General features: G+C 44.7%; 2 protein-coding genes across 2 annotated transcripts; both read right to left on the bottom strand.

Annotated features, from left to right (window-relative positions):
• Nucleotides 1-4417: 4417 nt before the first annotated feature.
• Nucleotides 4418-7258, bottom strand: LOC128717795 (cathepsin O-like). The gene is made up of 4 exons (XM_053811472.1): nucleotides 6798-7258; nucleotides 6350-6724; nucleotides 4886-5188; nucleotides 4418-4454 (listed from the first exon to the last, which is right to left on the bottom strand). Exons 1-4 carry the CDS (start codon nucleotides 7256-7258, stop codon nucleotides 4418-4420), a joined length of 1176 nt encoding a protein of 391 aa, XP_053667447.1.
• Nucleotides 7259-8370: 1112 nt separating this feature from the next.
• On the bottom strand, nucleotides 8371-11563 carry LOC128709710 (tryptophan 2,3-dioxygenase). Its single transcript, XM_053804719.1, has 7 exons — nucleotides 11535-11563; nucleotides 11104-11261; nucleotides 10886-11019; nucleotides 9065-9424; nucleotides 8743-8992; nucleotides 8591-8684; nucleotides 8371-8527 (listed from the first exon to the last, which is right to left on the bottom strand). The coding sequence occupies exons 1-7, from the start codon at nucleotides 11561-11563 to the stop codon at nucleotides 8371-8373; spliced, it is 1182 nt and encodes a 393-aa protein (XP_053660694.1).
• Between the last annotated feature and the right edge of the window lie 1091 nt (nucleotides 11564-12654).

Genomic DNA, 12654 nt, shown 5'->3' with positions numbered 1-12654 from the left:
GTAGTGTCTCTAGAAGAAAAAAAAAAACAATCAGAGTGGATCGATATTTTGCCCATTTCTTCTTCGCATCCGTGTAGCTAGTACACCGCTAGAGCACATGAGAGCACACTGGGAACTGTGGACAATGCGTCTCAGTTCCCTCGGTTCTCTGGCACGGCTATAGTAAGCGCTATCAGCACAGACCGCACAGCGACAATCGAAGTACGAATCACACAAGTCCTCAACCCCTCACTCCCCCAGAACCTTCAACACTCACACGTACTCGCCGCTAAGGACCGCTTGCCTTCTTTGCCACCTTACGTTCGGTAGTTTTCGGTCATTTCGGTCCTTCGGTAGAATTGCCAAACGTGTATAACATATCTATATATTGTAGGATTGAGTTGAGCGTTGAGGGTGGATTTGATGCATCTAGATTTTGGCACACGATCGTGGGCGACGTGCGTAGGTACGCGAGTATTTTCCTTCCTAGAGTTGCAAGTTAGTAGAGGGCAGTACAGAATGGTAGCAGTAGTATGCAGGTGTAGCAAGCTCGTAGCAATGGATAAGAAGCGAAGTGAATGTGTCTAAGTAGCCAGGTTTGCAGAATGGGATAGCGACTGTAGAGTTTGTAGGCTGTTGAGCGGATCACTAGATTGTGCAGGTCGGATTCGGAGAAGGTTACTACTGATATCTATACACTCGCACCGACCTTTTATCGGCTAGAATTTTTGATACACCATTTCTCTAGTTCCGTTTTCCTTTCGATGCCTTTCTATTTTCCTTCCCTTTTTCTATCTATTTTTCAAACTTGTAAAACAACGCTGGGACGGATGAGGTCTGCCCTTGCTGCATACCGTACAAGGATACTCTCACCTTCCGCTAGTGTATTAGCAAACGGTCGGAAAGCAGAGGCAGAATGCGTCCGCCCGACTTTACTTAACAGAATGGCAATCATTGAGTGGGCGGTAGTTGATGGGGGCACGATAAGCGGTAGCGCACGATGTCCGTGACGCCATTAGAATTATTGATCACTGAGTGACTTCTTACTGAACGGGTTAGCCGCAAGTTCTTGGAGCAACTGTAGCTCAGCTCACCTCTGCTCTGCAGCACGCACGCTGTTCAAATATGGTTTCGAAAGTCGACGTCCCTTGTCCGACAGCCGTGTCGGAAGCTGTATCGATTGCCTGTCGCCACACTTTGTCGACACTGTGGTACCGGGCGTACACGACCGCGGTGCAACACACACTGAAGGGCTCGTTAGACAACGCAAGCTGGACATGCAGGAAGACTGTTAATGTTTACAAAACGAAATCACTTAACCGAAACAACAACATGCTTTACATGATGGAGGAAAATGCACCCAAAGAAGCATCACCTCTATCTACTTTATACAAATAACTAGCAAATGACAGCCATCTTGCTACTACGTCACGGCTAACCGTCACTAGCACACCGATACACACGGTTGCCATTGGTATCGTAGTGGATCGTCGTTAGCCGTCATAAAGATTGGGCCACCAACAGGTGTAGACGATTGGCTAGCCAGCAAAAAAAAAAACGGTACCTTTTTGGGGAAGCGACTTTATTGCAATCATTTTTAATTAGATGCACACAGTTTTCAATGCAACAAACGTTCAAGGCGCTGTAGTACGAACATTCTCGACATCAACGTTTTATTTGCAACAAGCGTTGAAACATTGTTGAACAATCGGCAAAAATCACATACATACAGACAAACAAATATTTACATTTACGAGGGTGGAATTGATAGGGTAAATTGAGTTACGAATGATGGAATTACAAAACGCCGCATTAGTACGTCATTATCATGTAGAATTATTCAGCAGTAGGTTGTTAGGGATGCGATCGTACGGCGTGTAAGATATTTTATACCTTCATTTCATTGTTCTTTGACGCTTAAAGCTGACGGGTGCTGCAAGTTGTATGATTCGGAGTGTAGCGAGTTAAGGAAGGCCAAGTTATTTCACCGATGCTTAGCAAATGGGTCGTTGAAAACAAGTAGTTTCTTGCATTTCTTTTCGAGCGACGATTCTTTTTTCATCCCCGTTGGGTAATGAACGATTGAACGGAAACGATAGTCAAACGCTGTGTTTAATCCTCTCTAGGTCCGTACTCTAGTAGCGACTGCAAAACGATTGGCTCGTGAATGATTGTGATGAAAATGTATTATTTCGGAACCATTAGACAACTGCTTGCCTGTTTAACATAATCTTAAGATGCCCTCCTTCGTCCTCTTACCGTTGGCCACTAAAATCCTTCGCATAGTACAAGAATTGCCTAGCTTGAAACTGACCAGGTTAAGCGAGGCATTCTCCGCACACCCGAAGCAGTTTTGTGGTGCAGATTGCATACGCACAGGCGCATTCGGTATCTGTAGTTATTTTGGCGTTACGGTTCCTTTAGCCAGCACGTAATAAAAGCGGGTGAAGTTTTTAAGTGTATATTTTTTTTAATTTGATTGTTGTTTCCAATCAAACTGATCACACAATCAAAATAATCAGCAATTTCATCACTCAAATTGCATACGAATAGGCGTTTTGATTGTGCAGCTTGGTTAGTAATGTTCTTTGAACATTGCGTTACCAATGCTTTCGGCTTGTGTTTTAACACTTTGGCAAAAAAAAACAAACGTACAGCATGTATAACCATTTCGTTTGACAGATTGAGCAACATTAAAGTACGCGTAGACACACCGCATTGCAACGCATCTAGACAAAGCATATACCCCGTCGCATAGCGTTTGGCGAGTACCAGCTAGTTAAAATATTGTACTTAAATCAAACCAGCAACATTAGCACCTAAAAGAAACACACACGCCCTGTAAAAATAGCAAATGGTAGGATCAAAGAAACGGAACGAACAGTATAACAATAAGCAACGCTAAGGCGTCAAATGTACTATAACTGAGCGCGATTTCCACTCGAGTTGGACGAATTTTAATATTCTCATTACACATACACACGCGCGCGCGGTATTCGCCTTATATAACGCAACGGAATGAGCAAAATCTTCATACCAGAAAGTTTCATTCGAATTGTAAAAAAAATCTGGACTCGCATTTCGTTATCGCACAGCAAAGGTTCTCTTTGCTTATGTTCTTACATTTACACCCATGCACACACATCCAAACACACGTATATGCTCATACAGACTCAACCTGCAGACCAACTTTTATAAAGCGATGTTGGGTGTAAGCTTAGGAAATAAAATGGAGCAGACCAGGCATGGTGTAAGCGAATAATAAATCAAAACCGATAATACTGTAGAACTGTAGCAATTTCAATACACGCCTTCTAAAACACGCATTATAAACACACGCAGTCGTGGTGGTCTATTACAATAAGGAAGCGCATGTAAACACAGAAGAAGAAAAAACTATTCTTGTTGACGGGTAACTATACTTGAAGGAGGTGAGTTGGGAAGAAGCTATAAAACTATCCTATCTGTCCACTAGATCCACTGTTGTACACACGCATACAAAACGTTCCCAGCTGAGCGTCCCTTTTCCCCTTATCCAATCATTTTCCACCTGGAGTAGAAAGCTTATGCTTGATGATATTTATATATATACAGTCATATTTATATACATACACCATCACAAAACACATACAAAACGTAATGAAACTTTAAGTAAAAGAAAACAGAAGATATATCGCCATTAAAGCAAAAGACAAACGAACATGAACAAATGTTATGACGTAAATCGTACGCTCAATGCTCATAACCGTATTCCGTCAACAAACAAACAAATAAAAAACACACAGAAAGACAATGAAAAGACAGGCTAGGGCACTATTGAAACAAAGTAAAGAGTATTAAAATCGTAGAGGGGATCATATAAAACGAAACGAAACCAACAACAACAAAAATTGCAACCAAACATTCATCTTCTGAAACTGACAAATATACCGAGTAGTTAGAATGATAAAGTTGTTAACTGCATGAGCAAAATGCACCATAAAGGCAAAGGGATCGTTCGGTGAAACATAACAAAAACAAACAACCGAACACGGTGAATAAATCATAATCGCAATTACGCGGTTGGTAAGCAAGTTTCATTTGAAGTCGTTCCGTTCGTTTTGAATGTTTCCACCGGGATTGGCGGATTGTTTTAGGCAAATTTTCTTACCCCAGTGGAAAACCAAAGCCTCCATTTTCGTGCTCGTTCGACACAAGCAGTAGGTGCATTTCTTTTCAAGCGTACATTTTAGTCATGCAGCAGTAGTTTGCAAGTTGTTGCGTTTGTGTGCGTGGAATAGTAGAATAGTTCACACGTATGTAGTAGGTTTTAACATCCGTTTATAGCTCTTTAGTCCACTTCTTGCACCGCGTCAGCCCGCACCGGACGGGGGTGAATATTTTCTTTCATTGCGCTTGTCGTTTGGTGCTGCGGGTGAGTTATATTAAGTAACAATTATCATACAAAGTAAAACGTTCGCACCAGGTTCACGTCGCTAGTGGTTGGTAGGGAAAGTGTAGCAATACGAGTTACGAAAATACGACAAAGCAAGGTGGTCCGCCATGAACTGAGGAACTAAACTTAATTGTGGACTAATCACAAAGCGACCGATAGTAAAAGAGAATACATTCCTTATTAAACTCCATTCGAAATTAGCAGGACGGCTGGTAGGGAACAGGATGGCAGGAGCCGAAGCGAACCACTTGCTAACACTATTTGTAAATAGTTGCCGCATCGAAGAGATGAAACAACCGAACAGTAAACGATAATTGCTATAAACAAAAACGCACGGTGGGAACATTTTATTCGACGATCATGAATATATGCGCATGGCTGCGATTGATGCAAGTACGCCGGGTGAGTACCATTTATTATGTGTTAGAATACCATTAACTACACGCTACCATACTGCCATCCTGTGCTTACCTCAGCTCAATGAAAGAAACACGGTTAGCAATACCACACAAGTTCCGGCCGATCGCCACCTTTACGTAACCGCGATCACCGAACCGTGGTCCCCAGGAGTTTTTGACGATGTAGTACGGTACTGTGGCATTCAGCTCGTAGCCCACGATGGCTACCGCATGGTTAAGCCGCTCATAGTCCGAATCGCAATGGTACTGTATCACGCCACCGAGATAGTATTTCCACGAGATCGCATTCACTGCGGCCACGATCGGTCCCTTGGTTGCAAGATGGCGCAGCATAAGATGTTCTTCATTTTCAAAGCTGTAATAATGAGAGAGTTGTTAGTGATATTTTTTATGTTGAAAGTAACTAAAGTGGCACGACTGTTTACAATGATTCTCTCAAGGATATGCTACGTTAATTTCTCCTTTTTGGCAAAGTTATCTCAAAGGTGGTCTTAGCCTTCTGGGTAACAATTCTGACTTTCTTTGCCTACAGTTCAAATGCTACGAGCATTTTCTATTCCTATAGGACATTAGAGATTTGGTGTTACTGAGCACGACTATTACAATTGGATTTCTTTACTCTTCTTGAACGAACACTTAAATATCTAAGATATTCGCATTTCAAATATAGGCAGTTCCCGGGATACGCTATTACAGAGGACCGCTCCAATCAAGGGAAGATCCGCGTACCTCGAATTGCTGCGTGCTTCGAATCCTGGTGCAATATCGTTTATATCTCAAAGTTACAGATTCGACTTCCTTCTCTGCACTTTATTTATTCAGCAGCTCAGGGAGCTTTTTGCGACTCTAATGTTAATCAAAAACAAATATTTTATATGAAAAAGGAAGGAATTTTCGAATGTTTCATCTTTTTGCTTCCATTTTGTGCTATAAACTAACTCAGCTGTCACTTCCAAAAATCGCGAATCTCGGAAAAAAAACGCTCTCCGCGTCTAAAGGATCCACGTATCTCGGGGATTGCCTGTGCAAGAGATGTATTTTAAAAATACTTCTAAGGTAATACCGCCTTTCTCAAGTCTATGTTGGCCAAACGGTTGAATTGTTCAAATGTTGAAATGGGTTACGAAACTTTGTAAGGAAATTTTCGAAAGAAAGAATAGATACAAATCATCGTATTCGTAGCGCCAGCCAGACAATCGACCAGTGCCCCAATAGCCCCAATCTGGCTGGCCTGTTGTACTTTAGCGAATCCTTGTTTAATGCGTATTGGTAGTTAATTTTCAAGCTTTTTCCGTTCACGGCCCAAATAAATTGTCTGGAAAAATTAAGCCAAATTTAATAAACCAAATACCTCAAGGAAATAGAACATGCAATGGATAAGCTTTACGCTTATTTCTGGGTGCTGATAGAGTCCATGAACGGAATGAAAAATGTACCTAAATTGTTGCCTTATTGGAGAAGTATGGACCTCATCATGGACGTCAATGTTCTATCCAACGCGTACCGCTTTACTTACTCTTGGCAAGAGAATCGTTTCACTATCGTGGTATTCAAAGCCGTATCCTCCCGTCGCAATCCATCTACCAAGGACTTTTCACCCGTACAGTTCCCGTCCTGATCAACCATGTTGCGCTCGAGACACGATTCGGCCGCCACAATGCGGTAGCTCTCTTCCGCCAACCACTCCAACAAGCGGCAGGTGTCACCACCATCGCAACCATTGTTCCCGTTCGCCGCACACCGCACCACCCGCTCGTGGCACAGCTCGATCAGCTTGCGATCGTTTCGCTTGATCGCCGCTAGGGCCGCTATCGTGTCGACCACGCTGATCGCCCAGCACGCTCCACAGCTACCCTGGTTCTTGACCGTTGAAATGACGCCCTGGGCACGCCTGTTACATCCGACAACAACAGAGCAAACATCAACAAACCTACCGCACCAACACACCGGCACCATACACATACCAATCGACCGTCCGTGGCAGATTGTTCGGCATCTGAAGCGCACGACGCGCCCGGGAAAATATGATGTCGTTCTTCATCTCCGCACTGCGCGACTCAATCACATACTTCTGGTAGGTTCGCGGCGACCCACCGTCGTCCGGAAACAAATCGGCCAGCTGGCGGGCGATAAACTCGCGATCGGTCAGATCGGCATACTGCGTAATGCCGTAGATCGCTGTATCGTTCGCTTCCCGGGCCCGATCGTTCAGCTGCTTAATTTTGCTCAGCGACGTCCGGAAGATCTGAAACCGGTACGCGTACTCGCGCGCATCACCACGATAAGGTTTGTCGTACAGGCGCACGAAAACGTCAAACTTGCGGCGCGACTCAATCACCGCACTCGGTTTCGTGTTGAACGGGATCATCAGGAAGCAGAGCGTAACGATCAGTATGATCATGAGCATCTCGATCACTTCCGTCATTTTTGTTTTTTTTTCGAACCAGCTACGCGATGGATCTACGCATCTGCCTACGATCACACTCGTCTGTGCACTGAGAAGGTAGAGTGCGCTGTAGCACAAGCACGACGAGCCGATCCGATTGAACCGTCCGTTATCAGCGCGTGACCCCACGCTGCCATAACGATGGGTGAAGCAAGAAGAGGCTTCGTCTTCTTAAACAACTTCTACTGTTTTCGCACCGTGTAGCAATGTCAAGACTACGGTGGTAATTGGTAGCATTGGTTGGAAATGAAGCGGAACGAGAATTTTGCGGTGCTTTCCACCGAACCGGATTAGATGAAACGCGATGTCAACGGGATCGGATTCGCAGCTGAACCAGATTGCCAAAGGTTAGTTGTGCTAATATTAAATTCTGGTTTCAAACACAACTCCGAGCTGTAAGTCTGATGTGAGCACTGTCAGTTTATTTATTTTTTTGTTGGTCAGTAATGTAACGCTTATCTCTTATTGTTGATTATTTCATTTTTGGAACTACGATTCTCTCATTGCGTTTAATAATCATCCCTTGTACGAGTACGAAATGAGATTCTACTGCGGAGGAAACGTGCGCTTTGAACAATTTCATAACTGTGATTAACTTTGTTTTACTTAAATCGTTACTGGCCGCGTTGGGTGCCAACCAAAATATGTTCGGTCGCTAGATGTAACCTGCAACGATTTGATTTTGCTTATCGTTAGTGTTTATTAGTTTGTAATTTAATGTACACAAATAAACTCGCTCAACAGCAGCCGTAGAAAGCGGGATGCACGTTTGGGGCCATGCCATCGGGTCTGACATTTCTTTACCCTTGATCTTATCTTATCTGTGCAGAAATAGGCAAGAGTACTCTTATCCAGCTCCCGAATAATTCATTACCTTCCATTACGCTGCTGCAAAACTTCTGGCACTATTAACCCTCCGCAACGAGATTACCACACAGCGAGCGAGCTACGAACGGGGGAGCGTTTAATTTTGGATGTACTCGTTTGCATATATCGTGCCGCTCAGTTATCTCAGCTCGTTTGGGGCTCGATTGTGGAGGAGATTGTTTTCGTACACAAAACTCTTGAGCGTTCTGCGCAAACAGTGCGCATTAGTGCATCGAACCGTTGCGGGTTAAAAGGTGAGCCGGTGAGCCCCAACCTTGGTTGAGTGCCTTTTGCATTTCGCCTGTCAACGGTGGTATTGATTGGCGCGGTATCAGGAACGTGGATAGATTAAACAGATCGAGAAACACCTTATAACGATCGCTGCAAAAGAGGGAATGATATTTAGCGCACGATCAAACTGTCTTTGAATCCTTACATCCGTACCTCAACGTCGAACGTAGATACTGATATCCAGACGACCCACCGGTTCCGAGTTGCTGCGAGCCAATCATACGTTGCACCATAATCACATGGTTGTCTGTAACGAGTTAGCACATAAGTTCACCTCGCTCCGACAGCAACACTCCAATACTCACATCGCCACTTGGTGATCAGTGAATCGATGTCCATCAGCAACATCAGCAGCTGATGCGGTTGACTGAACCGTGGCTCATCGCGGTAGAACGTAATCATAATGGCGCCCTGCAGGGCTTTGTGCGTAAACCGACGCTCACCCCGGGTTACCAGTGCATCGTGCACCTGGGCGTCAAAGATCGACTTGTACACCTCGCGCCTCTTTCCGATGTCCATCAGCCGGTACTCGCGGACATGCTCGTGCTCTTCCGACTGCAACAATAAAACGTACCGCAATTGAGGTTTGGGATCGTCTAGAACAACGGCTGGCCGGTACTCGCTTACCATCGCGCTTGCTTCCTGCTCAGCGAGTAACTGTTCGACGCTTTCCTGAAACTTGCCCCAAAAGTTGAACCCATCCTGCTCGAGTCCGGGCGTCCGCTCGAGCCACTTCTGCACCAAATCGGCCAACGACGGTTCCTCCTCCGTCGTGACGATTCGCACTATCGCACCCGGATCGCTGGCAAACACTTCCGTGTACTTCTGGTTGTACTTGACGCGATGCTCCGACTTTACGCCGAGTTTGTTCTCCAGCAGTCGAAACTGGAGGCTCTGGAAACCGGATGCCGGCGACAGGTAGTCACGAAAGTCCATAAAGTCTAGCGGTGTCATCGTTTCCAGAATCGGGACTTGGTCGACGAGCAGCTTGGGTGGCGATGGACATAAATCGAGGGTTTTCGGTTAAAATGTTATGTCTTCGTTTACTGCCATTAATGTAGCTCAAAGTTCAAACGCGATTGATGATTGACTAATCTACCTCGAACCAGTATTTCGTCTGGTAAGTGTCTGTTTTTTTTCAACCCATTATTAACAAACCGCCAAAAACCCTACCCAACTACGTGGCGTACTATCTAATGCTTCAGGAGAGTCTTATTAAACATGAAGATGGTCGGCAATAGCCAACCTTCAAAGTATAATTATTTGGCTTGGTGCTTCCAAATACCAAAAAAAGAAACTAATCGCCGCCAAAAACTTGTGTCTACATTCCTCATTATCGCGGCCACTACTTCGATCGGCATCCGGCACACGGTTGCGTATTACGCGTTATTAGAGGAACCGCACAAAAAACACTGCGGCAGCGTGCCAACATTCACATGGCTTCTTGACGATCAACCGGCCCAAACGGCTCACACCGCGGACCGTTGCAAATTAACGCCCATTTCCCCCATGGTGAGTTCGTGCATGGAAAAGGGGAAAAGCACACGGAAGCATAGCGTGAGCATAAAGCATAAAGCAACCACAGCAGAACCGAAGAAGCGAACAGTATCATAACAAACAAACGTAAAACCCCAAACGTCGCCCAAGATTTCACTATACGGACAGCTGCTGTCACCGATCGACTGATGTTGGTGTGGGGTAATGTTTCACCGAAGGCCCGTCGTAGCCATAATGTTGCCCAATGTTGGCAATAGAAAATAACGAACCGGGACGACCGGGAGAAATCGCACAAGTGCCACGAAAGGTCCTCCGGCACGGTGTACATCCATCTCCAGCTCGGGTGGCGTCGCACAGTCGGTCGCACACCAACAGCAAAACAAATGCTCACGATCAAATGCAGGAAGTACGATTAGGTGTTGCTTCGGTTGCAGCTAATCACGAGTCGGCATTGTATTTCGTGTCTAGTGCCGAACAGCGCGTCACCTTTTTTTTGGCCATTTATTCGACTTCCATGGGCTAGGGATACCCAAATTTGTGCCCTGTTTCAAGCAATGGTTCTCGCGACTTTTAGTTCATGTGACATTTAAGTTTTCCATCGAGGGATATCTATTTCATGGAGCGCTTGTTGTTCTTCTTTCGTCTACAGCCTTCATTGAAACTTTCCACCCTGAGCTGCACGTATTAAGGATCGTTTAAATGTAAACCATTCTTGAGACAAATTGCAATATGAAAAGTTAACTGGCCAGAGCACCATTTAGCTATTTACCATTGACTTAAGTATTAGTAAGTCAGATAAGTATTAGAAAATTTGACACTGGATCTTCAAAACCTGCATTCCGTTACTATTTGTTCTACGACCAAACACCTTATTGGTATACTAACATCTAGCTTTCTCATATGTCTAAGTCGCAAGTACTCCCTGAAGTGTCTCACTTGACCAATGCTTACCTTTAGGATCATTACAATCCGATTCAGCCGCTTCAAGATCTCCAACGTGCGTGACTCCTCGATCAGCTCCGTACTGAAGAGATCCCGTATCGAATCGAGCTCGAAGATGATTTGCTTGAACCACAGCTCGTACGCTGCAATAGCACCCAGATAAGACCCAGCAACCGTTACAATCCTGCCCATTGGCACACACACACCTCCCCCCAGGCCCCGCTTACCTTGATGCGTCACTATAAACAGATGCTCATCGTGCACCGGTTTCTTGCCCTCGACGGACAACATTCGCTGGGCGCTTAGTACCTTGTCCAGCATTAGGTACTCCCCGTAGAGCATGCCGGCCTCCGACCCGAGATGATGTCCGCCCTGCACCGAGTCACTATATTTTAAAATTCGAAACAAATTAAGAACAGCATCAAAAACAAAGCCATTAGAGGGTTTCTCGATCGATCTAATCGCGGCGAAAATTGAGGCGCATTTTAAAAGGCAATACAACTCTGCGACTCTAAGCATTTCTTCAGGTCGTGTGGGTCGCATACGGCAGACGCAAACACGCAGTCAGTAATCGCAACCCCATCTCGGTTTTATTGCCGTTTCGCCCGGAGACCGGTACGGTGCTCCGGTCATTAATGCACACTCTGGCTGAACTTACACAAAACCACTTCTCATTGGGCAGCTCATTGCGATGGTCGCTTTTGTTTGTGTGTCTTTTTAAACACCTTTCACGTAGCTCACTGTCTGTCACTGCCGCAAGATAACGTTCGAAATACGAAATACCGCTAGAAAAACAACACTCTCAGAACCACTTGCTGCCGTGAAAGCGAACCGTTCCGTCCGATTGTTCGAAGTCAACTGAACTGACGCACGGTGGTGCAGCGCGGTTAACTTGCCCGCTACGACCGCATGGCATAAGCCGTGAGGGTGAAAGATGATAAGGATTCGTCGAGGATTCTCGGCAACGGTGACGTCATCGCAAAGCGAGAGCGGGAACGAAACCTCGACGCTCGCAATCGTAACGTGACCGATCGTACGCACGCTGTGATAGGGATCTCCTGTGCGAGATATGAAGAGGTCGAGCGAAGCTGACTAGATCCGACATCTGTATCCCAGTATGAACACGTGCGTACATGATATTCGCTATGATGGCATGATAAATAGGTACACCTTACGGGCTTATCTAGGGCTTATGCTGCAGTCACACACAGGTAAGACCCTTTTACGATGACAAAATTTCTTTAAAAAAATCTAATGTTGGTTATACGGTAGAAAGTCTTCAACATTTACACGGTCTCAGTATTGTTTGTTGATGCGAGGTCCGGAAGAAGCCAATGAAAAGCATTTCACTCTTTAACGCCATTTCCCTAAGTTCTAATCGTGCGATGGGAATTAGGTAAGACGGCATACTTGTTTCTGTATTGCATTCGATCCCTCTACCGTGATTGTTTTATCAATTATTTAATTCATTGTTTTTAATTGATAAATTAATTTCAGCTGTTCTCTTTGTTTAAATTTATTTTATGTATTAGTAATATATATTCGCACTCCATACTTGTCGAGTAACCCTGTCAAACTATTCTTACCTATTTATCGCTAAATTTTAATCAAACATGGCACTAGCCATTCATAATAGCAAACAACGTAATATTTAATTGAAGCCTAGATATCAGCAATAACTTTTCACATGCAATCACTCTTCCGGAACATGAAATGCTTGTTGTGTTGTGTGGTACTGATGAAAATAAACTGAACATTGAACAAAAAGGGGTAACGAG

Source organism: Anopheles marshallii, chromosome 2 (genome assembly GCF_943734725.1).
Source record: "Anopheles marshallii chromosome 2, idAnoMarsDA_429_01, whole genome shotgun sequence".
In the NCBI taxonomy this organism is placed as follows: Eukaryota; Metazoa; Arthropoda; class Insecta; order Diptera; family Culicidae; genus Anopheles; species Anopheles marshallii.
Note: the sequence above shows the minus strand (reverse complement) of the source record. Positions and strands in the feature narration are given on the sequence as shown.